Source organism: Sinohyriopsis cumingii, chromosome 8 (assembly GCF_028554795.1).
Source record: "Sinohyriopsis cumingii isolate HCF-2022 chromosome 8, ASM2855479v2, whole genome shotgun sequence".
In the NCBI taxonomy this organism is placed as follows: domain Eukaryota; kingdom Metazoa; phylum Mollusca; class Bivalvia; order Unionida; family Unionidae; genus Sinohyriopsis; species Sinohyriopsis cumingii.
The window spans coordinates 41998995-42026091 of NC_142968.1; the positions used below are offsets into that span (position 1 = coordinate 41998995).

Genomic DNA, 27097 nt, shown 5'->3' on the forward strand with positions numbered 1-27097 from the left:
ATTTTTAAAAAAAAATCATAATATTTTTTCTTTTTTTACCTAAAAATATTTTTTTCTCGACTGATATAATTGGTATAATGAAATCCTTTAATTGTAAAAAAATCTAATAAAGAATTTGTTTCAAGAAGCTACTAGAGAGCTGGTGACTTTTTAAAATCCCTGCGGTCCCCCTCCCCCATTACATTTGGTCGGTCGCTAAAAGATCTAGAAGTTATCCATAATTGTTTTTCAACCCTAATAGACTTGATATAAGAAGGCAATAGTTTCGCAATTCTAGTCCTAAATTTATTGGCATTATCTTCCTTTTAAAAATATCCTACATGCAGGTATGTGCATCAACTTGGAATAATTTCTGCCTTCAACTTGATTCTTACGAGAAAAAAGTTTCTTTTTTATATATTATGTTCAGAGCAATGGGACAAATATTCATTTTTTAAAATATATTTCTGTACAAATTTGCGCTGGGAACTGCTGCTTTGTACCTCGCCGTGTATCGTTCAAAATTAAATCCATTCAGTCATTTCGAAAAAGAAAAAGATATATTCTTCGTTGACCTTTACAATCTATAGAATAAAGTAAAATAACAGTAGCAAAAGATAAATTCTTCATCGGACTGTACAATCTATAGCATAAAGTAAGATAACAGTAACAAAAGATAAATTCTGCATCGGACTGTACAATCTATAGCATAAAGTAAGATAACAGTAGCAAAAGATAAATTCTTCATCGGACTGTACAATCTATAGCATAAAGTAAGATAACAGTAACAAAAGATAAATTCTTCATCGGACTGTACGAGCTATAGAATACAAAAGATTACTGTAACAAAATATAAATTCAACATCGACCTGTACGAGCTATAGAATAATAGCATGTAACATTAATCTCTTTTCTTGCCGTTTGTCCGAAGTGTAAATGGATGCTTGCTACAAACCAGGAGGATACTCGGCCCTAGACCAGCATCACAAAGCAAAACTTTTGTTTTCTTAGGAGCGTTATGGCACGAACACCAATATAGCTTTTAACTTATCAGGCGGAATGGACGGGTAGAGAGATTTAGTCTCGTTTCCCCACCCACTCTCACCTCCCATTTGTCAACTAAAAGCTTTTTATTCTGTCTCTTAAAATCGACATCCAGAAAGAAGGGGGAACTAAGCGCGATCGCATTTCTTTTCATCTTAAAACCCAGCTCCATTTCTGGGTAGTGCAAAACCGTCTTGGTCTGGGGAGCCGGACTGGATACCTGTCCATCACTTCTTATCAGTCATTGCTTGGTACGGCTTATTTGAAAAATCGCATCACAAGTATGGGTTCATATTACAACTAACAATTAGCTTGGAATAAAGCATGGGCGGATCAAAACAATTTATACAAAGGTTCGATTTCAACAAGGAGGTGGTATGGCTTACAGTGAAAAACTTCCATATTTTCTCCGATAAAATTTACTATTTTAACAGAAGGAGGCGTTTCGACTTTAATCCAGCAAGATCCAAGGACCATCACCCTCTCTTCCACATTTACATATATCCTGGCTCGCAATTCCTTTGCTACTCTTTACTTTGGGAGCATCTCCCCCATCTGACTCACAGACAGTAAACAAGAAGCAAAAAATAGTTCATGGTAAAACTGTCTTGTCATTAAAAGTCTCAGTTGGATGTAAGTTTCTCACCCATGCGACAGGTTATTCTACCTGATTTGCAAACATTACTTTTCTTATTTCAGTATGGTTGTCTCAGCCCGGGTTGTCTCTGGCGATGTGTCCACGCGCTAGGAACTAATTTAAAAAAGAAACCCTTGCTGCCTTCTGTTGTGGCTGACAGAGTTGTTATGAAATCAAACAACAACAACAAATATAAAAAAGAACAACTTCACTCATAAAGCAACTTATTGTCGAAACAACTTTGATAACACACAATATTTGGACACACACACGCAGACACGAAGTCGAGCTTCGGACACACAGGCAATACACATCAGTGGCTACAAATGTCCAAACTCTTTCAAGAGTTGCCGCAAAGCCGTCAACAACCAGAAATGTGTTATGTCAGACCTGCATTCTTCAAGCTTTGTAAAAAAAAACAACCAATCCGCCCCAGCTGAATCAAACATTTTAACTGCAAATGAAACCTACTTACCAGTCTGGGTAGTTCATGCATCAACCCACACGTTATTCTACAAGAAGAGTTGCCTGTAACGAGCGCATCATCGTACTAGTAATAGCAACACTTGCTATATATTCAAGAAAGAAAATATAAATTTCCGAGAAAGTCATGAATTAGAAATCTCCTCATGGTCATTAAACATTTCGTTAGAGCTGCGCACCCAGTATTGTACTGTATCGTACCATTGCTTCCTATATATTTTTTTAAATTCCGAATTAGAACTGATGAAAGTTAAATGTTATCTGTATTAAAGATATTAACTATTGTTTTTTTTCATATGACATAAATCGAGTAAATGTGATAATGGTGCATGAGTTAGAATTTTAAAGAAAAGGAATTTCTCCATGTATCCTCACTGGCTATAATGGCTATTTAAAAAAGACCTTGTATGTCTTAGGTATTGTTCAAAGAACCTTTAATTCCCTTTATTTTGGTGTATGATTGGTGGTTGTAATATGGGTTATAGGGTATACAGCTTGGCCTTACTCCAGATGTGCATCTTTCAAAAAACTGCTAGCTCCACTTGGTCATTTTCACTTCCAGGACTTCAGAGGTTAATTGTAAATAATAAAGAAAGAGCCGATAACTTTTTACATTTTATATATATGGTAATTAATCCATTGCACTTTCAGAAGCTGGTATTGTCTAGTTTGGCAAACTTCATTTTCTTTATTTTAATAGGGGCTAAAGATAGTGTACTTTCGAAAAAATCAGGCTGATTTTGTTACTAAAAGGGAGCAGTCATTTTAGTTACCAGTGTGCTTAGAGCATTTACAATTTCCATAAGTACAATATCCAAACAAATGTCAGCCACATTACATCAAAGTAGCATAGAGGTATGCCAACATTCTCTCCACTGTGCATGTTTCAAATGCAAAAATATTTACCTTACATACGTCACTATCTCAAAAATACATAATAACTGGTAAGCGCCCCCAATATTGTAATCATATAAAATGTTTCTATTTTCTCATACGTGGAACTTATGCTTTTAGGGCCAATTACTCAACTCACTGCCCTCACTATATTCGTATTAATGCACTGTGTTTAAAAAAGCCAATAGCACGTTACTCGAAACGCTCATGGTGCTATACTTCCAACACGTAACACTCATAAATATTTTCCTTTTTTTCTTCTTTTCTAAGAGCGGCAAATATGTCTAGATTCTACATAGATAATTGTGCAGATTTTCATAAAATTTCCAATATCCCATGACATTTATAACAAGTGGAAGGCTATAACAGTACCTGATTAACACTGTGTGTTGAATCTGCCGACTACATTGAGAAATGCAGGGTTATTTTACTTTAATTGGTACAAAACTGGGTGAGATAAATAATCTGTCGGTGACATGGAAATCCCAGTAGCGGGGTTACATTATTTGTCTTTCCACAAGTCTCTGCCACGTGTTGAAGTCAAATAATGCAACTCCGAGACTAGGAGTTCCTTGCCGTGGTACAAACACCGACATTTTTTTCTATTAATCTTCGTTGACATCTGTTCTTCCTTCATTACGCACCGCTTTGCTGTTTCTGAGATAAAGAACAAGTATATATTATTAATAGATATTATCCTTTATAGGCTTCACGTCTTTTAGAAAATTAAAATTTCAAAGTACAATGATTGATTGATTGATTGATTTTTTAACGGCGCATCAGCACTGTAAGGCTATTTAGCGCCAAAAAAAAGTTATTTGTATACTCTTTTCTTAAAAATTATAAAAGGTCCTTTCAAAGTACAAATGATGAAGATAAAATAGAAGATGATAGAAACCTATCCCAGGTACGAAATTATAAATATAACAATGTCGTTGTATCTAAGTACTGATGTACACAGAGATTTTCAAGTCGTTGTATATCTGTACCGGTGTACACAGAGATTTTCAAGTCGTTGTGTATCAGTACTGGCCATGGTGTACACGTAGATTTTCTTTCATTTATCCACAGATAAATCTTTTCAGGTTGTCATTGGTAACCGGTAGATTATCAGGTAACCATTAGTAACCACTGGTGTATTGTTCACGCCATTGATGGCCAACATTTTAGAAGCTCTAGACATTTAGTACACTTTCAGGACCTTGACGTGGCGTCCTTTACAAATTGTGATAGTTCACAATGCGAGAGAGTGGGTTGGGTTTACATTGCAAAGAAACTGAATCACATAATAGAATACATACTAATTTACTTTCTTCCTTAAATGTATTAACGTTTGTATATTGGAATGCTACCAGTTTTCTTGACACGGGACCACACAATATTAATATTTGTTGCGAAACTGACCTGGAAGAAGTCAGCAGCAAATACTTGTTATCACTACCCGGATGCTGCTTCCACTGCATTCAATGGGAAGAAATGCGAACTCATACTAAGTGTCTTTTGAAGTCTTCAAGTACTTTAAAATCATTATCCACGAATGCAGTTCGTACGTGTAACGCAGTTTCGTCTTAAAATCTACATATCTAAAGAAATGTTTTATAAGCGTTTCTTTCACTCAGAGTTAGTCACAACAATGTGAAAAACACAACCCTACATACATTGATATTAATGTGAAAGATCATGTTAGAACACGTTTCATCTGACCCTATAACCATCATTCTGACCGCAGGCAAGTAATTTGTTACTGAGTTTAATTAATCATCATATTTCTACAATAGCTGATTGAAATTTTATAAATTTATTTACCAACAAAATATTGCGACTGATCGTTGTATAGATTACCTCAAAGAAAAAAATTGTTGCGACTCATTACGATCCATGTAGGCAGATTCCTTTAATATAAAGGACATAAAGTATGATACAAAGAACCATTAGGGTAATACTAACATGGCAGACAACACCATTTAGGATTACTCATTCCTAGACAAATTTTTTTAAAAGATTTAAAAGTTGCATTGAGTAATGAAAACGCATGCGTAATAAGTATTGTTACGTACTCAGTTTCAGATGTCTTTCTTGCATACGAAAGACAAATATAAACACTTTGACTTTTTGCATTTAGAGCAGTATAAATATTAGTAGACGGTCAGATTATTCAGTAGACTTCCAAATTTTATCGGAAAAGCAAACTTTTCAATTGATTTGCAGTGATAAATAGTTCATAAGAAGACTTACTAAGGGTCCCCATACTACAAACAGACGTTGAAATGAATCACCTCACATAATGAATGGCGTCATTTTTATCAGAAACTGCTTACGTCACAAATGTCACTGCTGATATCAAGGAAACACTGTTTCATGGATTGAGTGTTTGAACAATGATCTCAACATCAAAAGTATTATCACTGAATAGGGTTTTCTATTTACTTAAGACATTGTTCTCCGTGACAAATTTAAAATTATCTAACTAATCCTGTTCAATGTGAGATACAAACGAGGTTTTTAAGTCATCTTACAAAGGAATCGTCTGATTGTATATGTACAAATAAAAAAAAGCTCCTCTTTCTTTCTCTCATGGATACAGATTCTATTTTCTCTCCACTTGTCCAACATTCATCATCTCATCTCAGCACGAACCCATCCGAAGTTCTATAAATTCCCTCTAACCCACTAGTCTACCTACCTATCTAAAAATATCCAAATTTACATATATACGGCGTAAACACACACAAAGGAAGAAACTAGACAGAGAGAAAAATTAAGCGCTTTGTCACCTAAATTTTTAATGAAAATAGTAAAGTTAATTTATTTATTCTAAAGAGATATGTAATTTGGTCTTCTCGTCTCAACGGTACTAAGAGAGTGTCGAGGCTAAACCGCGCGTGTTCAGTGAAGTACGTTCTCACGTGGGGAGATCTGGTAACTAAACAAAGAGTTGATAGTGTCAGTTGCGATTAAAATAAGACTTGTAATGATAGTTTAATCCTCTACATATAGACTTCGTAAATGAAAGGATTCTACGATTAAACGGTGAGTAACGTTTCATATAGTATGGCTTGTTCATTCTAATATTTTAGATAGAAATTCAAATTCTGAAACTATACTAAACGTAGTTGTTGGCAATTTCTTCATTTGTGCCATTGAAGAAAAAAACGTATGATGTAAATTTGTGAATGCTCATTTTAAATTTGTATAAATTTGATAATACTTATTAAGAATTATACTATTTTGATCTTTAAATTTAAATTTAAAGTTTGTTCCTTAAATTTAAATATATCCTCAGCACTATATTCACAATACTAATGCTTAATTGAAAATATATGATTATTTACTGACGTATAAAAGAGGATAGAATCACACAAACTGCTCAACAGGTAGCGTTTCTAACAACACAATGGCTTGCTTAGTCTACTTGAACCCGTGGCAGCTTTTTTTTTAAAAAAGATTTTATTTAGCTACATGTTCAGTTTTGACTTAAAATTTGATCAGGCTTGCAATAAAAATAAGCACCATCATAAAACTTTAAAATTTTCTGTTACTTTATCCAAAGCTCCTTTGACAACAAGATAAAAACACCATGGAATGTTTTTGCAGCATTTTTGCATGAAAGAAAATAATAATATCTCGGGGCAGTGGTGTTTAAAAAAATAAACAAGAGCGCCATCTATAATTAGCTTCAAATTCAGAGTCACACCGATTTAATTAATGACGTATATTAAAGAAAACCGAACCGTGGTTATAAGAAATTATCGTTTGACATGAGAATGGTTTGGATAGTCCATGAGTTCAAATAAATGAGTCTGTGACTGAGTATGATAGAAAAACCAAGGGATATTATATTGGTTCCAATAAAACAATAATTCCGATTATTCAGAATCGGATAATCGAGACTTTCAAGTGAACCATTATATAACGAAGTCACAGGTAAGAACACGTTTGTTTAAGTTGTTTTAAAACCCCAATGTCATATGCATACGTAAATTGCCAGTTTATAACGCATGCTTGATCATAAAAATAAATAAATTCACAAGTCCCTTCGGTTTGTTACAGCATGAATGTACATATAAAAATTAATTGGGTTTAAATTCACGAATGCACAATACCGATTAAATGGTGCGGACTAAATATAAAGATAAAGAATTGTTAGAAAAAAACTTTAGTAAAACAAACCCTTCCAAATAAACATAAGCATGTAGTGCAAGAAACTAATAAATAAAAGTTAAAGATGCTTCAAATCTGTAATAGGCAAATAAAATTAAAGATAAAGGCAACAAATACAATATCGATAAAATATATGGTCGAAATTTATTATATAGGCTTCATTTCCTCACCAAATCCAATATTTTCTCTGGTGGTAGTTTTTTAAAGTGTCTCAGCTGATATCACATATACCAATTTCCTTTAATTGTAAAACGGATGTCTTACAGGGTGAAAGTTGATACAATCGACAAGACTCGCTCAAAGGTCAGTGGACATTGGCAAGATATGTATTAAAATCAAGGTGGACCCTTTCAGAGGTATGAATGGTTTGTTATAGCGAGGGACAAATAAATTTTTTAGACACCGCCACCTATTAAGTTCGCCTAGGATCGCGTGTGTGTGTGTGTGTGTGTGATTAGGATTTTTAACGTAGCTTTAAAAAAAATCAGTCATATCGCTACGATGTCTGCAGTGTGGCAATTTATAGTGTTATCTAGCACTGGGGCATCATGCCGCAGACATGTAGCATGATGTCCCACCCAGTCACATTATCCTGACACCAGGCAGACCACTCCTAACACTAACCTGTTAATGCTGAGCGCCAGGCGAGGTAGCTGTTAGTACCATTTTTGTAAGTCTTTGGTATGACTCGGCCGGGGAAAGAACCCACGAGATCCCGCATCCGAGGCGGAGCCTAGGATTGATGATACTAAGAATGATAGTCATTTTAATATATAAATATCTTTCATCTTCGCTTGCCAAGATTCTCATGTGATAACCCTAGATACACCTTAGCGTATCGAGCAGATATTTCTGTGCTTCGGTCTGTGAATTTCATTGGATTCGGCGGCAAGCTCATCCAATTATAATTCAGTTGGTAGAATTTGAACAGTGTTCCTCCATGATCGAGACAAGAGGTGCACACTACTTGAATGGACTGATAAATCAGCAATGTTCCACTGCCGGTCCGTGTTTGCACAAATAATACCATTCACTCAGATAGACCTGCAATGGCATCCCTCTGGTACATAGTCATACTTTCGATGTTTAACTTGCAAAGCATCCTTTTTAGGTCAATTGTCTCCACCATTTTCGGCCAATGTGTAATGCATCATCCTATTGGTTAGTTGGCATTACACACTTAGGTAGGAAACTCGTGAAATCCAGTAAACAAAGCACCAATATATAATATATATATATTCGATCCGCCAATGTGTAGCTAGGGTAATGTTACAGGAACCTTGGCAAGCAAAGATGCGTATCTTTAAAAAGAAAAATAAATAAATAAATAAAATGATGCAAAATATTAATTTCTTCAAAAATAGAGTACTAATTACAGATTTCAAGCACAAACACAATTCCCAAAGAAAGACAGATGCAAATTAATACAGATTCAAAGCAAGTGCTCTGCTACCTGACACATCATCGGCGACCGTTAGTTAACGACCATTGCCTTCACTGTCGTTGCACCAAGGCATACTCTTTAACCAAAGCTACACCATAAATGAATAGTGTTCTTTGACTTAATCAATGAGTTCAGACCATCACTACCCCGAGCATAGGGACGTAATGTTCGGGTTTACTTCATGCCTTCTACTGTCACATGGAATGGGTCTTCATGCACAGTTATACACAATCGGAACAGCCTCTGCCTTTTCTGTGAAGCCAGAGTAAGAATCTCGGGTGTCTAAGGCAAATTGATTTACCCATTTTTGGCGAAAACAAAAACTCCCAGCAGCTCTAAGTTCTTTTGTAACAAAGTAGTACGTAGCCATCGAATTTTACTTCCAGTATGTTTATGGAATAACTAATAGGTTAGTTAAAAGTTCCAGCTAATAAATATGTTAACTGAAAGTAGTGTTTTAATCCTTTTTTAATGAATTAATACTCTGGCTTTAATACAACCAGTGACGACAAGTTTTATATCGTCACTTGACACTACAGTTCTCATTGATGAAGTTCAAAATGGCTGCCTCTGCGACACATCCAATGCATGTTTAGGGAAAATGCTGGTGATGCTCAGACTGATAGTCGTGTTACTTGAGTAAGATAGCAGATATGCGATGTTATGAACAAGATTACTCCCTACGCACTTTTGGGCCTTAGTAGAATCAATAATTCACATTTTTGGGTGGGTGGGTGGTAGTTGATAGCAATAATAAAAAGATAGCAATGCTGGAAAATACCCTAGAAACTATAACAAAAACAGCAATATGAAAGAAAATAATAAAGTCAACTAAAGTTATTATAAATGCATTGGGAAACCGTTATCGATTAATGACCTGCATGTTTTTTAGGTTGTCATCTGGCGTGCTATGCTTCGAATTATAAGTCAAAACAGTAAATAGGTCAAAGTAGGAACAATGTATAAAGACTCAGTTCATCAATGGAAAAAAAAAATTAAACATACTTTTGAAGTAAAATTGTTCATTTGCTATCGGATACGATTTTAAGTAACACTTTGCTGGAACCAAAAACAAAATCTATGATACTGAATTACCTATGAAAACTATAATAAAATTACGATTTTCTTGTAACATTAGACACATTTTCACCAACGAAGAGCATCCGCTGAACATATGAGACGACAGTTCCTCGGTATACTTGACAACTGTGTACGTCATTCTAAAAAAGTGTTACTGATGCAGTTTTCCAATAAGTAGAACATTAAATGTCCTTAATCGCGTGAAGTTGAATGGTCTCTAAGAGTAGATAATACCTTTTATAAGAGAATTAGTCAAACGGAGTTATGTTTCTTGTTTTAATTTACAACTACTGTATTAATGATACGATTTATCATATATATCTGCTGTCCACGTGGACCTTCAATGTTAACAAATACATACATGTATACATATTTTGGTCATATATATATATATATATATATATATATATATATATATATATATATATATATATATATATATAGGATAGTACGTAAGTGTTCCTTTTCTAGAAAATGGGTTCTGTATGTAGAAAAATACGCAATAGATCTTCATATAATTATAGTTCATATAATTCCTATAAAAATACCTTTTTTTAAAAAAACTTTTATTCAGGTTTTCTCAAAATCCACTTCTTTAAACAAACCACCAGAAATCTCAGATTTATTCTATTGGCATTGAAATTGTTAGTATTTTCCTAATTTTTTTCAAAAGTTATCTTCTTTGCGAATAATTTTATTTTAGGAAATTGTACAACGCGTCTGCGTAGGTTAGGTCTATTTTTCTTGACAGCCAGTTCGGATTAACAGCCTCGTGGATTTGCGATATGGTCAATAGGTTAGAGGAGTTTACACGGCTTTGTGACTTAGATGGGTTAATTAGTATATAAGGTTTTGTAACTAAGTAGGGTTATTGAGTGTACATAGTTTTTTGACTTAGTAGGGTTATTGAGTATACATGGCTTTGGGACTTAGTAGGGTTAAAGGGTATACGTAGCTTTATGACTTAGTCATTATGGTAAAATAAATACATATATGAATTATAGTATGCATGGAAAGGATCATTTTAAAAAAAGACATGCACAATTCAAACATAGTTGTAAAAAATAGATTGACACCATAATTTAGTATAGTAAATTGGACATTTTATTGTTATGTTTAGGAAACACAACGAGAATTAATTGTGCAGTAGAAGAAAATATAAAGTTAAAATTATCTTCCCAGATTCTGCTTGCCTTTCACATAACCCGTATACTGTCTCTGTTACACGACGAATTGCATCTCCTTTATTCATTCTTTCTCTAGGTGCAGAACAGTAATCTGCGATATCTGGATACACTTGTCTGAGGTCAAACTTGGTTGTGCTAGAAAGTGGGCTCAATTGGAGTTTACAGAGATATCTTGTTGACAATTTAGACATATGTAATTAAGAAGATAAACATTTAGCTAATAGTGGTGCGTGGTATTACCGGTATACCGTTTACCACAGTACTTTTTCTGGTGGTACGTACCACGGTACATTTTCACTGTACCAGTACGTAGGTATTTTCCGTCTGTAAGGAATGTACGGAAATTCCCGATGCATCTTGTTACATTTTTAAAGGTATTAACAACGTGTTTTTATTATTCATCACATCTTTGACACGTGTTAAATAGCCAAATGAATTGTGAACAGAGTAAGGCAAAATCCAACATTTAGAAAATACCTGATTAAAAATTCAACACCTCCCCCAACAAAAACATGTTACGTTTTAGTGTAAATGTGTCAAGTATATGTAGTCCTTTGTAAGACTGAATCATCCTACGATTTTTGAGAGCGCACTTGTTTTCAGCCAGAACTTTGCGTAATCTCTCACGACATTTAAATATTTTATCATTTGTTGAGTAAATGTGTTTTATGTTTACCCTCACCCTCTAACAAACATCTTGCCTGGTTTTTGGCATCCCACTCAAAGTTTCACAGTCTATTGCATCCATAATGTAGCTAGTAAATTGTAGGTTCTCAAATGTCAATAAGACCGCCTAAGTGGTTACAGCGTTCGCCTCGAATGCGGCAGGTCGCGGGTTCGAACCCCGGTCGAGTCCTACCAAAGACTTATGAAAAGCGTACTTGCAGTTGCCACGCTTGGCGCTCTGTATTAAGAGGTTGGTGTTAGGACTCGCCGGCCTGGTGTCAGAATAATGTGACTGGGTGAGACATGATGTCACATGTCTGCGGCATGATGCCCCAGTGCTAGACATCATTATAAACTGCCATACTGCAGACATCGTAGCGATATGACTCAAACTGTTAGAGCTACGTTAAAAATCCAAATGACACACAAACACACACACACACACACACACACACTAAACTGCCACACTGCAGACATCGTAGCGATATGACTCAAACTGTTAAAGCTAAGTCAAAAAACCACAACACACACACACACTCTAATATCAGCACTATGTCTTTCACAGTATCATGTATAGTGCAAGCTTAATCATTCCACTATAATATACAGATTTTCGATTGGAACGTTCCAAACTTTAACAAACATATAGCAAATTCATCTACTGACAAGTACTGGCCATTTAATTATGTTGGTGGGGTGGGGCTGTGATTTTCTTTTGAGATAAAAATATTTTCCTAATAATGTCATAGATATCATATAGTGTTATTTTGCTATAAATCAGAGCAAGATATATTTCCAGTTATTGACAAAAGAAATTAGACAAAAGTGTCAGGCTCCTGCCACAGAACATTGACTTCTTGGCCCCTAATATAATTGCCGTATACCGTGGAAGGTATCGCGGTACGTTTAGAAATGCAGCGGTATACCACGGTACAAATGTTTTTCGCGTTACCCAAATTAGATAATGTTTAAATAATTTCAAATTTATTGTGCAGTGTACATAAAACAACCATTGTAGTATTATAAAGTTTGATAAACATAGTGGCAGTTTAGAAAAAGTGGGTTAAAAACTGGATTATAATAGAAATTAAACAGACCATACGATACTATTATATTTGAAGGGCTGACGATAAAAAAGCAAGGACGATAACTCATAAATTAAAGGCATCGTCTTCTAACTTAGATTTGTGACTATTACAAAATGGCTGGAAATGAACTGTTTTATTGTTACATGAGTTGACTATATCTGAAATATTGCAATGGTATTTCATTTGTTGTTGTTTTTAATTATAATAATTCCGCTCTGAGCCTTGTTTATATTAAAACATAACGGCATGAACAACACGTCCAACTTTATTGAGACAGGTTACAATCGTCCACATGGAAATGACGTCCAATTCCATCATGGAGTCAGGCAGCATTGCAACGCCCCGACGGAAACAGTCCTTGATGATGACAGTTGTAGACTCCTCTAAAAACAGAAAAGACTCTACCGTAATGCTGGCCACACCAAAGAGCTCAACTGACAGCATTCTTTCCAGAAGGAGCAGCATCTCTTCCGGTTCAGGTGCTGAGCCAGCAAGACGCTTGAGTCTGCGTCCTCCGCGAAGTGCCTATTCTGCAAATAGTCCCTCTATCTCGGTACGGAAAGGGTCGGTGTATACGGTTACCGAAGACGGCAAGTATGAGGTCCAAACCGTTTCAACGGCAAAGCCAGCTCTACACGTTGTGACGTGCTCGTGTGGTAGAGTGGTCGAAATCGAATGCAGACAAACAGATTCAAAGCGTGAGTAATACGTGCGACAATTTAGAACATTTAATTAACTATAATTTCTATTTTTAACCTCAAACATATTTTATCTTTACATTTTTAAATTTTTTAAATGTTACGCCGCTGCGTGCTATCTATCTTACCTACCAAACGATTATTCTACGCCCGTACTCATTTACTTTGAACATAACTCTCTGCCTAGTAACCTATAACTGTATACATCCATTCATTCTTCCTTCCATCCATCCATCCATCCATCCATCCATTCATCCATCGATCCAGCCATCCAGCCATTCATCTATACATACATACATACATACATACGTAAGTACGTACGTACGTACGTACGTACATACATACATACATACATACATAGATAGATGCATGCATACATACTGTTCGATCATTTTGATCGATTAATAAAGGTAAGTCCTTTTAACATACATTTCCTCTGTACGTTTTTAAATTTCTTATTTACTTTATTTATTTATTTAGTAATATATATATATATATATATATATATATATATATATATATATATATATATATATATATATATATATATATATATATATATATATACACACACACATTTATCTAGTGTGTCCTTTTTTCAAGCAAGCAATTTTGAATTGAAGTTGTTGTCTGTGTGATTGCTTTTGAAGGTATGAATTTTACAGATAATGTCATGACTGTCCTAGGAACGCCTTTGCCATAATCTCTTTGTACACATCCAAAAATAACATACAGGGACACATTTATTTATCTTTTCTATTTATAACAGAGTTGAGTCATCGGTCATGGATATTCTTTAATTCTATATGAAACATCATCAGAGAGGCCGTACATATATAGATACGCTCTCGTGTTCTTGTGTCTGGTCCAAAGCCAGTAAAAGTGCTAGACCCCTTTTAAAATTTCTGGGTAAAACATGGATATCAACTATATATATATATATATATATATATATATATATATATATATATATATATATATATATATATATATATATATATATATATATATATATATATATATATATATATATATATATATATATATATAGTTGATATCCATGTTGTTATATATTTTATTTATTTTATTATGAAGGGAGAAAATACCACATTAGAACCGTACACAGAAACTGATTATCTCGGGTGGTATCTTATCAATTTTTAACAAAGATTGGTTCAATTAAGGGAAGAAAAAAAGGAGATGTAAGTTCTTTGAAATAGGCATATTTTAAATATGATTGACAACATACCATTAAACATGAACAGCAAACTACACTTACTTTGGTATTCTAGATAATAATCAATACATTTCTCATTATTAAAAGGTTTTGATATATGCTGTTGGTTAAAATTTAATCCTTCAGTGAAAATTAATCGCATGACTCCCCAGAATGTATACAGATAGCATAGTCCACCTGTAGACTCTAATGCCCTTTACTAGAACTTGATTTACACCCACATGACAACTCTTCTGCAGACATTTTGTTTTGTTTTTCTGTTGCTATTTTACAATTCCCGATGGTTTCCTTTGGTATTGTGTCCATGCAAAAGTTAAGGTTGAAAGTTTAATTGAATAGTCGTCCTTGCTTGCAATGTTAGTGATATGGTACGCTCTGTCAGTGATATGGGACTTTCTGCTAGTGATATGGTACGCTCTGTTAGCGATATGGGACTTTCTGCTAGTGATATTGTACTTTCTGCTAGTGAAATGGGACTTTCTGTTAATGATATAGTGCTTTCTGTTAGTGATACGGGACTTTCTGTTAGCGATATGGGATTTTCCAGATTGTTATCTGATCAAAACCTTCACTATCATTATATTGTTTTTAGTTCTTTTTATCTTTGTTTTCTTTTCGCAATAATCTGGTCAACAAAGATTCTAAATACACACGTCTACATCTCAGCAGACACACACACACACACACACACACACACACACATAAACAAACACAAATGGCATGGTTGGACTGCATATACTGTTCGAGTTCTGCTTTCCCACGAACTTACTGTTATCAATATGGCATTTAAACATGAATATTCCAAAAAGGTAACACTTACAGATGTATCTCTCCACAAACACACACGCACGTGCACACACATATATAAGACTTACGGGATAACCATATTGTTGTATAGAAGAAGAAGAAGAAGAAGGAGAAAGAAACCTAGATCGATCGATCGAGAGAGATTGATTTAAAACTTTAAATAAATTTCTAAGTAGCCTCAAAGCGATTCGGGTTCATGGTTGGATGTTTCTAAAGCACCCCCCACCCGAGTAAGCAGATAAAACCGGATTTTGTAATGAAAATTTGCCAAAATGGATCCTTTCCACATCCCAGTAATAATAACTTTGGTTCATCCCATGCTATTTAACTTAGGATAGTTTTACTTATTTGGCACGCAAAAAACAAGATTCTTAGAGGGATACAATTCATATCATACAAGAATAACCCTGCCATAATTAGATTACCTGGCTTGCTTTATTGCCCTCTTCCACATTACATTTGTTTGGTTTTGTTTGTTTTCGTGTTTTTTTTCTCCTCACTTTTTTTTAAAATCGAAAAGTCCTTGCTTTTCTAGCCAAACAACCGATTTCAATATCACGTAACCTTGGAGGTCTTTGGATATAATGAATTTTGGCAGAAAACCAAAAGGTGTTCCGGTTACTGATCAGAAAAGAGATAACAATCATGTGGAGAGCTTGATATATCCCAATTAATGGCCAGGTGTATAACTAAATTTGGGGGTGTGTACAGCACAGTTGAGAATGCAAATACATATAAGATAATGTTTCGCACTGTCGACACTGAGCTGCAAGATTTGAGACGAAAAGATCGTTCTTTGCTTGTCCGCTTTTCCTTTCTCCACCGGAATCGGAGAGACGTGTGAGGTAAATAAACATGCCTCTGCAATTTATTATTATTATTATTATTATTATTATTATTATTATTATTGACGACGATGACGATGATGATGATGATGATGATGTTCTGATTAATCTTATTTAAAACTTAAGTTTTGACAGACGCATGCAAACGAAAACCAAAGTGAAGATTTACATGCATTTAATTTGTGAACGGTAAAATTTCGATATATTTTATCCCCAGCGATGACAAACTGAAAAATTATATTCGCTGCAATACATTGTATCCGCGGCAGACGGTGGAAAATATATTCAACTCGATTAATAAGAAGATACAATTATAAAAGGTTAATCTACTCATCTTTTTCAGTGTATATTGGCAATAGAGTTTTAGAATACTTTCATTTTCTCGTTATTTTCTCTATGCATAAAATATGTTTTATGTATGATAGAGATACCACTCCTACTCAGCCTCGTCTTGTCTGGAATAAATCTGGTATAGAATTTATTTACACGGATTATCACCTGTAAAACGAAAACGTAAAAGGTCAACTAACTTCAGAAGCATGTTCCTTGTCGATCATTTTCATTTTCTTCCTCTACTTTTCTTTTTATTAGTTGTGTCAACGTCTTATGCATGTATGTATGTATGTATGTATGTATGTATGTATGTATGTATGTATGTATGTATGTATATATGTATGTATGCAACTTTGGTAATTAATCTACAAATAGCTAATCCTGCCTTTAACACAAATCCTGATACCAACAATTTTCGTTTGACCGAGTTACGTGGACACATGCATAACAAAAAAAAAGAAACTGTCTTCTTCAGCATGAAAAGATTTTATTGGTGAATATTCTTAAAAATGAACGTATATTATTTCTATTTTAGACGTGCAAGAAGGAGATTTGATTAAGGAAGCTACAGACACAAACAACGCTCTTAAAAAGGATAAGATGCCGCCAAATCGTGAGTATGACCGTTACGCAGCTCAAATAACGGGTGAAGGGGTTCAATTTTCCCTCAGCATCTGCTTCTGTCTGCAAAAACAACTCTATACAAAATCCTTCATGCAAAGTAAGCAATATACTAGCCAATTTTGACAATGATTGTTTATAAAAAATTTTATTTACTGCCATAATGTAAGAGCAATTACTTCGAAACATAAGACATTGTAATCTATCATTTAAGTAATAAGAAGACGATGCAAAGGAAATTATGAAAATTATTTGGAAGTTGAGTCATTATGATGATCTTGTCGCTTGCTATATAGAGCGAGATTCGAATGGTCACAATTCCTCTGTCTGACTGTCTGTCTCTTTATTTGTTGTATATGGTAATCTGGTTTTCAGATTCAGACATTTTGGCCTATCGCAAGAGTTCCATCGTATCGATCATCAGAGAAATGCAGGAAAAAGCAGACGACTTCAGCACCCAGTTAAAGTGCTGCAAAAACCTGGCAGAAATATCAGCTGAAGGTAACACAAATAGTATATCTGTAAGCAAAATCAGTATATTCTGTTATTTGTTTAAATTGTCATACACCAACCGTTTAAAAGAATTAAACAGTGCCTGGTTTTAATATCTACTAGCAACAAATAAAACATGGAATATTTAGGATCGATATATGAATAACTCAACTAAAATTCAATCTCCTTCGACCTGGCTATAGAAGCAGTACTCATTTAAACTGCGAGAATCTCGGATTCAATTCTCATTTCTTATGAAATCTCGGCCAGCCACAGTTTATTGTGTTGCTGTTTTCCCCACCTACCCAGCTCCAATTTCATTCGCCTTGGATACCCTTATATGCTGCCATGGTACTTTCGAGAACGTTCAAAAAATGAATCGAACAACAACATTTTGTCCTATGTCGACGCGTGCTCTTGATATTCAATTAAAACATGAATTTTTACAACAGTGGGAGAAGAGCTTTCCAGTCAATCCACTGAAACAACGAGTACAAACGAGTATTTTCTGTTCAAATTTAAGAATGTAAGAGACCAACAATTTACTTTTGGGAGGTGGCAGTTGAGGGGATATTTTTTAAAACAACAAATCTGGCTTTCAAATAGCGTGAAAAATATTCTTGATCTGACTTATACCAAAAAGACTATTTGTTTTAATTTAAAAAAATATTAGGTTGAGGTAAAAGAAAAAAATCCCGGTTCAGAAGAAAATCAATGCCCCTACCACTTCCAATTAAATGGTCGGTCTCAAAAGTTTTCATGGCGGCGATCATACTATTACTCATTCCAGTGTTTCCCGTGAAGTATCAATGTTTCTGTAAACTAATCACGCATTACTATTATTTTTAACTCTATAACCACTGTCCTGTCTTAATTTGAACTAACCACTCTGTCTTTGTCATGGACATGGCATTAAACATTTCTTCTAAAATGTAAAATGTTCTAATTTTAACTTCCCTGCTATCAGCGTTTTTCTTCTTCTTTGTAAACAAAATTGATCCCACAACACAACTTTACAGTTCGTCTATAGTATGACCTAATCTACGTTTAATATGGGAAAATACTGAATATTTAGGTTATGAAAAATGAGTGGGAATTTGTTGAAACTATATTGTAAGTAAGTAAATAAAGGTATGATATTTACCAATGTTGTTCTTTTTTATGTGTGTCCGTTATGGCCAGTGCCGGATTAAGCCATCTGGAGGCACATAGGCCCTTGGGCAGTCGAAATCTTGGGGCCGCCCTCGCAAATTATATCTAATACGTTTTATTAACATTATTTTCAACCGTTGTCGCGGGGACCCTAGGTCGGCGCCTACTCTGCCAATTTGATAACTCGGCACTGGTTATGGCAGGTTGCGTTCTATTTAAATGGTATCGAAATAGGTGTTCAGTGCTGTATCTAAAAACATTATAATGCAAAGAGTCTGAAAATTGATTAAGAATGTACCATTTACACATGTTTTAATAACTCCAAGTCAGTATCGCTTCCGTTAGCGCAAACAGTGTGCATTCAACTCATCCTATTATGATTACGGCACTCGTAACGTTAAAGCTATAGTCAAGTCGTGCCATGATTTCGTTTTGATAGGGTCTGCGGACTTAACTTCCCGGCTATTTCCGGTCATTTACTCTTTTATTAACTTGTTTTAAATGTTTTACAAATAAGTTATCCTATTTCAAACATAATCTTTTTTCAATTGTTTTCGGAAAATATAATTATTGCCAATAATGTAGTAGACGAGTAACACGTGATTTTTCAGGGGAAACCTCCTTGTCAGTCATATCCACTTTTGGACACTTTTTCGAATGCCTAAAATTTAAATTACGAGAGCCTTGAACATTTAAGGGTGAATCGTACGCATACTATTCATGTTAACGGAGAACAGAAAGGTATGAAATAATTGAAACCCGTATAAAAGATACATTCTTTTCCCATTTTTCAGGCTGTCTGCATTCATACATTTTAGAAGCAGCACCGGATACAATTCGCAACGTTATTTGAAACAGAGTATAGAAATCCACAACCAATATACCCAGTCGAATATATTCATCACTAAAATTATGTTACTGTGGTTTATACCTTGTTTGGAAGCAATACACTCACACTGAAACAAACCACTCGCTTAATGGCTTCAAGTACTGACGTTTCTACTTCCTTATACACCTTTAATGCTTAATTACATACTTGAAGAAACACGTGCTGTCAAGGCCACACAATCTCTCCATTCCAAACTCTTAGTAAAGAGTCCACGGTTCAGAAAGATAAAAACCGTGTTTACTGTTATTGCATAAATAACTGTGTGAATTCTTGGTCTTGAATTTAAATAGCAGTCTATTTTTCTTATCAGACAGTATTGAAGTAATAATGACACAACACAGAGCCATTGGTTGCCTTATCGACGTCATTCACAGATTTGTGGATAAGCCTGCACTACTAGACGACGCATGCAAAGCGCTGTTGAAACTAGCCCGGAGATCGGGTAATATACTTTAGCCTACTGACTTTTGTCGAGTTTATTTTAATAAAGAGTAATGTGTCTTAATTACGAGTTTGTATTTTATAGTAATACAAAAGGAGCCATGCCGTACAACGGAAGGTCTTAAACGTGCAATATAAAATTTATCATGAAACATTATGGCAGATGGCAGGATGGCAGATCGATAAACTGTAATGTTCTGTTTATTTTTTAAATTATACTACAATTAGCGTCCCCTCCCCCTCTCAGTTAAAAAATTGCAGACGAGCTCTCCATATATGCTGGAGAAGGGATGTCCGTACTTTATTTTGCTCTAAGTAACTAACATTATATACATTTCACGTCTAACACGAATTACTCGATCAATATTCAAGTCATTATCATATCAAAATGTAAGTAACACACAGAAAGCGTCCATCATCATTGACAGAAACATTTATTTTGAAAACCTTCGCTTTGACTTAAAATTGTATTTGAATGTCTACTTCTTCAATCATTTCAGAAAGTAGCTGCGGTTCAGTATGTGAACATGGTGGGGTTAGCGTCCTCTTTGAAGTATTAAAGAACTATCCGGACAGACTAGAATTACAAAGAACCATTCTGGATATATTCGGATATATATCTTCTTTAGGTATCAGTTTTATTAATATGAAGTACTAATCATCTTGTAGTTCAGTAAGGAGTTAATGATCTCTTATGCATCGACATAGCAAATCATTCGGACTACCCTGGCATTTCCGAGAGACAAAATATGCATCGGCTGTATGTTGTCACAGAAACTGATAGAAATATATTTTGTTTGCCAGAAATTTATACGAACAAAAGAATAAGCAATGTATGTGGACCACTGTGATCTGTTGATACGTAACAAAAATAGTTCAGTGCATTCGCAACATCTTGATCAATCCGGGTTCGAATATAGTCGAGGTGTTCCAAATGGCAGCTACCGCATACATTCTTCATATGAGAATAAATCCCGAAACTGATATTGATAGAAAACGAACCATGCCAAGTACAAATCTATGAAATACAATTTACATGTAGATGCTCTGTTTGTTTCATCTAAAAAAAGTTTGAAAGACATAATTACCATTATAATCCAGCTAGAAATTATATTGAAAGACTTTTAAAGAGAAAAAAAAAACAAAAAAACGATAATCTATATTTAAAGATTTTGTTTACTTATGTCTTGGATGCTCACTTACATCAATCTTTATTATTATTATTATTATTATTGCAGAAGGGCTTCAAAAGAACATAATACAAACTGGACGACAGGGTGACTTCTTGATCATTATGTCACGTTTGATCGATGACGTCACTATTGTGAAGAAATGCTGTATCATCCTAGGCAATATTGCTAGCGTCGGTGAGGAGACCTATACAAACAATAAAGCACAAAACGTACAGCCGAAATCAGACGCATTAATCAAATCATGTGATGTGATGAAACATTGTGAATTATATCAAGAAATATGTTATAGTACACTTCCAAATAACAAAAACTCAAGGTACCACATTACAAAAAAACAAAAGTAGGGACGCTGAAACTCTGTAAAATGTATATAAAATAAGATGTTATGTTAAAAAAATATAAAATCGCGAAAATATGGGGTAAAACTGCAATTACTTTTTTATACATCAACCGCATTGCATCCAAAAAGTCATCAATTTTCTCAGGTGGGACATCATGATCAAGTTAAAATTTAAAACAAAAAATATATGCCTTTCAGTGTACACTGGTAGTGTGTGCACTCTGGTAAAGGTTCAACCTTCAGGAAATGTGTACGAATCGGGTATGCGTGTTATATTCTCTCTATCGTCATGTTGGCATCTTATCTGTGTGATTTGCTGAATATCGGCACATAAAGTAAGCTGAACCAAAATCGATAGAAAACATTCCTTGTATCTTAAGACTGATTATATGATTCATGTGTGCTTTACCGGCACATCAACAGTTTATTTCGTTAAATCGTGGAGGGGCAATTGAAGTATAGCTTTTGTTAAGAGATACACCACGGTAGCCAATCAAGCCTGGCGATTAGAACCAGCACCGCTCTGGTCGCGAGTACACGGTAACCACAGGGCCACCATATATCTTTCAAACGTTTAGAACGAAAGTTACTGATGGGAAATAAGAAAGTTAATTGAGTTTTCGGTAATCGCTGTCTTATCAAGTTAGACTGCATTCGCCTTAGATAATTCCTACACAAATACATGTTTATCATGTCAAAATGAATGTAGTTATAAAGTATGATGAAATTAATGATACAGTATGATGCATATAATTATACAGGATAATGATTACTATTATAGAGTATAAAGATTATAGTTATACAGTATGAGGAATACAATTATGCAGTATGAGGAATAAAATTATGCAGTATGAGGAATATAATTATAAATGTACGTGACTATAATTATACAGTATGATGAATTTAATAATACAGTATGATGCATATAATTTTACAGTGTGATACATATAATTATTCAGTATGAAGAATATAATTAGACAGTATGAGGAATGCAGTTATACAGTATGATGAATTTAAAAATACAGTATGATACATATAATTATTCAGTATAATGGATATAATTGTAGAGTAAGATACATATAATTATTCAGTATGATGTATGTAATTATACAGTAAGATACATATAATTATTCAGTATGATGAATACAATTATACAAGATACATATAATTATTCAGTATGATGGACATAATTCTACAATAAGATATATATAATTATTCAGTATCATGAATACAATTATACACGATACATATAATTATTCAGTATGATGGAAATAATTATACAGTAAGATATATATAATTATTCAGTATGATGTATGTAATTATTCAGTATGATGTATGTAATTATATGACATATAACTATGCATCATGCTGAATATAGTTAAACCATTTAGAGTCTGATACGTTTTAAACCTTGCGAATTAACGAGTTAAGAAAGCCAAGCTGTCGTACAAGTTTAAATGAGACTCAGTCAATAATGTGTCACTCATTCCGTCAATTATAAACATATTCGGATGAAAGAGAGTCCGATTAACTAGCTTAGAGTATATATTTGAATGTATATTTTGATACTTAACTGAATGCATTAATGTATCATTGAAGTACTGAATTAAAATATAAATTGTGTTTTTACAGAGGTCGAAACCTCACGGTCCCTCATGTATATTGGTGCTGTTCACTGTATTATATCAATGATGGACAGATTTAAAGATAACGCAGATGTCTTGCATAACGGCTGTAGATCATTGGGACTGTTTGCTTCGCATGGTAAGTCAGCTAATGAAACAGATTAAGATCGGAATCTTATTTTAGTATAAAATAGAATTATCTAATTCTTCTAGGTTTGATTACTTGTGAAATCCGTAACAAAATTCCTGAATAATAGTGTTAAAAAAGATCAGTTAATAAGATACATCCCATGAATTTAGACATTTTATTGGCAGCAAATAAAAGACAAACCATTCGCATCAATACAATCCCTACAGTGAGGCAAACAGGGATATATCCCAGGGCCCGAACCCGTAAAGGGGTCCTGGCCGAACAACACTTTTAAATTTTATAAAAGAATTTTTTTGTTTGAACTATAACTAGGAGAGACCCCGGTGTTTCTTACCCAATGGACTGTGATCGCTCTCTACGGACATGCCCTTCACAAGGTTCAAAACTAAAGTCATTGAACATGCTCTGCGTATACTTTACAGCCGTTACATATGTTTACTTTATTTCGTCTATTGTAAAACGTTATCTGTTTAAATTGTATAAGTTTTGATGTCTTTAATTGATATGCTCTACATTTATTCAAGCCATATTCATGAATTGACACTCTCTTACAAGTAATGCACTGTGCAGTCGACCATGAATAATTTAATTATGAAATATGGCCTTTGTTCCTCCAACGCGTGACAAAGTAGTCTTATATATTGTCCGATGACTCCGTATTATTTTGACAAGGATGACCAAACAAAAACACAATTTGATGACCAGATTATAGCATATATCATTAGCATCAACTGTAGTCAACAAAAAATAAAATAACAAAATAAATGACAAGACTGTTATACTCTTCTGTATACATTTAAATAGTTTTATATAAATGCCATAACTTTTCTTTAACATAGGTAATGTTACAAAGTCGGTCCGCCAAGATAATAAAAAGATTCGACAGGTAGTCAAGTATAACGAGTACATTTGTCGATTGCAGAAATATTTAATTATAATATGTTGATTATTGAGATAAATATATCAAATTAGTCCATTTTATCATACCTCGTGTTTCCATTGTCTGAAATTTATATTGTTTGTTTATTTGCGATTCACAGACGAAACAAGTGTAGATGTTGCAAGTGCTAATGCACCGCAAGCTGTTCTAATAGCCATGACGTCATTTCCGGAAGAAAGAAATGTTCAGGAAAGTGGTTGCTGGGCTCTGGCGTGTCTAACAAGAAAAGGTATTCGATTGTTATTATCTGTGATGGTTTTAATTTTTATTGCTTTGGGTTTCTCATTGAGTCTGTATCAATCTGCTGGAATCCTGGTGGCTCGATGTACACTCCTTTGTTACAGAGTACAGAGTGCAATGTAAGGTCTTTGTAGTTAGGAGACAAATATGATCTTAAAATCGAGTCATTTTTACATTAATTTTATGTAGCCTGTTGCATACCGAAATACAACACAACTTGCTTGACAGATAAGCATTAAGTGCTTTCATAATTGAATATCAGTTTAATGAGACTCCCGGTCTTGGACTTTCGATTCGTTATAAATACGAATAACATGAAGTCAAGAATTTTGTTAAATCTCTTTTGAACATGCATTTGATGACCTTCGATCCACTCTGTCATACTTCCCGTCCTTCGTTGCTTATGTTTAAGGAGCATCTAACTGCACAGACTCTGATCTATTTATGCGCCGGAGAGATCGGGTCAGGAAACATGAGCTTGAGTTTGAGGTTGAACTTTTCTTTTAACCAATCAAGAATGATGATGCTTTTCAAGGATCGCTTCTGATTGGGTAATAGTGGAATCTCGGTCTCAGACTTATGCTCTGGATTTTGTGATCTCCAGGCCAGAACTCGTTTACTTAATGATTTTGGACAAACAACATAGACACGGATCTACTGACACATTAAGGTACAATATATTTAAATTCGCGCTGTTTACAGATGGATCGCATTATGCGTGGGTACGAACAGTATGTTGTCAAAAATCCATCGTACCTCATTAGTGTTAGGGTTTTAAATACGAACTTGGTACCCATCTAGCGAAACCAAAATAATATTAATCACCGACAAAGCATACATTAAGCAATTAAGTGACAACAGCTTTACCAAAACAAGCGCACGATCACTTGTAAACACGGCTCTTGACAGCAATATGAATAGTTGCAAGAACGGCGAGCTCAAAGGGCTTTACATTTTACTTTTATAGCGTTTGATGAGATTACTCATTTTAAATTGATTTACCCATAAAGAAACTCTTCATCAATTTAATTACCTTAGCGTATCAAGGCCCGATTTGTTTAAGAAGTGGTTATTACAATGATCTCTTTGTGGTATCATTTTAGCCTCAAGTTCAGGATTACACGTGTCTATATAAGAAGTGGTCTTTACAATGATCTCTTTGTGGTATCGTTTTAATTTCAAGTTCAGGATTACACGTGTCGAAATGTAGATTACATTTTTTTTTGAAGATTATTTTTCGTGTAACGTATACGAAAAAAGATAAGACTTTTGTTCTATTTATTTGTGCGCTTACTATGAAACATTTCCTGATACTCGAACTTTCTTTATTGTTCATTTTATAAAATGATAATTTTAACGTAAAGCTGAATTAGATTGTTATCTTTCTCCCAAATCAAATGATTTAAGCTGAGAAATCTGATAGTTTAATAAATAACAACTAGAACACTCCGCAGTTTATAAGACAGACGAGATTGTTTTCATAAAAAAGTATTTACTAAAAACACTTGCAGTAATTGCCCCCTCCATTCTGTAAGCACATTGACAAAGAGTGTAGAGAATGGGAAAGTTTGATATGGTACAATATTTATGTTCAAGTTGGTATCGATATTATTATTATTATTATTATTATTATTATTATTATAAAGGTGAGGCTTTGGTGGATTTGAATTCTGAGGATGTGACCAAAGTTTTATACAAAGCCATTGACACGTTTCCCAATGACGTCAGTATTCAGGAATACGTAGCCTGGGTTATTTGTAACCTGTCTGTATTAGGTAATGTGATCGCACTTTAATTCTTCATTACTAACGTTAATAGCTTATCGACTGCGTGTCATTTGCGTAGCTCATTCCACGCCATAAGAACCAGGGCAATGTTTCTCAATGCTCTGATTCAAGTCTTATTAATGCATTCTTTGAATCAAGGTTGTAAATGAAGTTTACAAATATTATTTCTACCTTGCCATATGTAAAGAAAGAATGATGTTACTTTTTTAATCGTATAAATTTTATTGAAGTAACCCAATTAAAATTTAGCTAATTAAAGATTTAGTCAAAGTTCAAACTTACTTTAAAAATTGTTGTAACTTGTAACTGTACGTTTAAAAGGACAAATGTGTTTGTGTTGAATAAAATATATCGCACTTGTCGCTGATTTAGTTATTGCGGAAATAGTTCGACACTTGAAAGACATTCATTTAATATTTTATTACATGGTTTTCTATAATTAGAATGTAGATTGAACAAAGAAGATGAGAGGAAGGCAGTTTCGATTCTCGTCAGTGACATTCTGAAGATACAAGACAACATAGAACTGCAGGAAGAGATTACTAACGCTCTGGCTTACCTCGTGACCGGCAATAGTGAGGCACTTTAACATTGCTCATTTGCATATATTCTCTCACCTTTCCTTAATTTCTTGATACAAATT

At 34.3% G+C, this 27097-nt stretch overlaps 1 protein-coding gene across 2 annotated transcripts in view; it reads left to right on the top strand.

The window, feature by feature from the left end:
* The first annotated feature begins 6014 nt into the window (after positions 1-6014).
* Positions 6015-27097, top strand: part of LOC149793358 (uncharacterized) — a 35719-nt gene continuing 14636 nt past the window's right edge. Inside the window, exons 1-12 of one of the 2 annotated variants that reach the window (XM_089966360.1) lie at positions 6015-6067; positions 7465-7554; positions 12941-13361; positions 17119-17196; positions 17580-17705; positions 20048-20179; positions 20679-20807; positions 21417-21545; positions 23344-23475; positions 24528-24656; positions 26314-26442; positions 26898-27029. In XM_089966360.1, coding sequence (XP_089822486.1) covers positions 12956-13361; positions 17119-17196; positions 17580-17705; positions 20048-20179; positions 20679-20807; positions 21417-21545; positions 23344-23475; positions 24528-24656; positions 26314-26442; positions 26898-27029 — 1522 coding nt within the window. In that variant the 5' untranslated portion in view covers positions 6015-6067; positions 7465-7554; positions 12941-12955. Of the gene's footprint in view, positions 6068-7464; positions 7555-12940; positions 13362-16159; positions 16251-17118; positions 17197-17579; positions 17706-20047; positions 20180-20678; positions 20808-21416; positions 21546-23343; positions 23476-24527; positions 24657-26313; positions 26443-26897; positions 27030-27097 lie in introns of those variants that run through there. The other variant, XM_089966361.1, reaches the window with a different exon arrangement.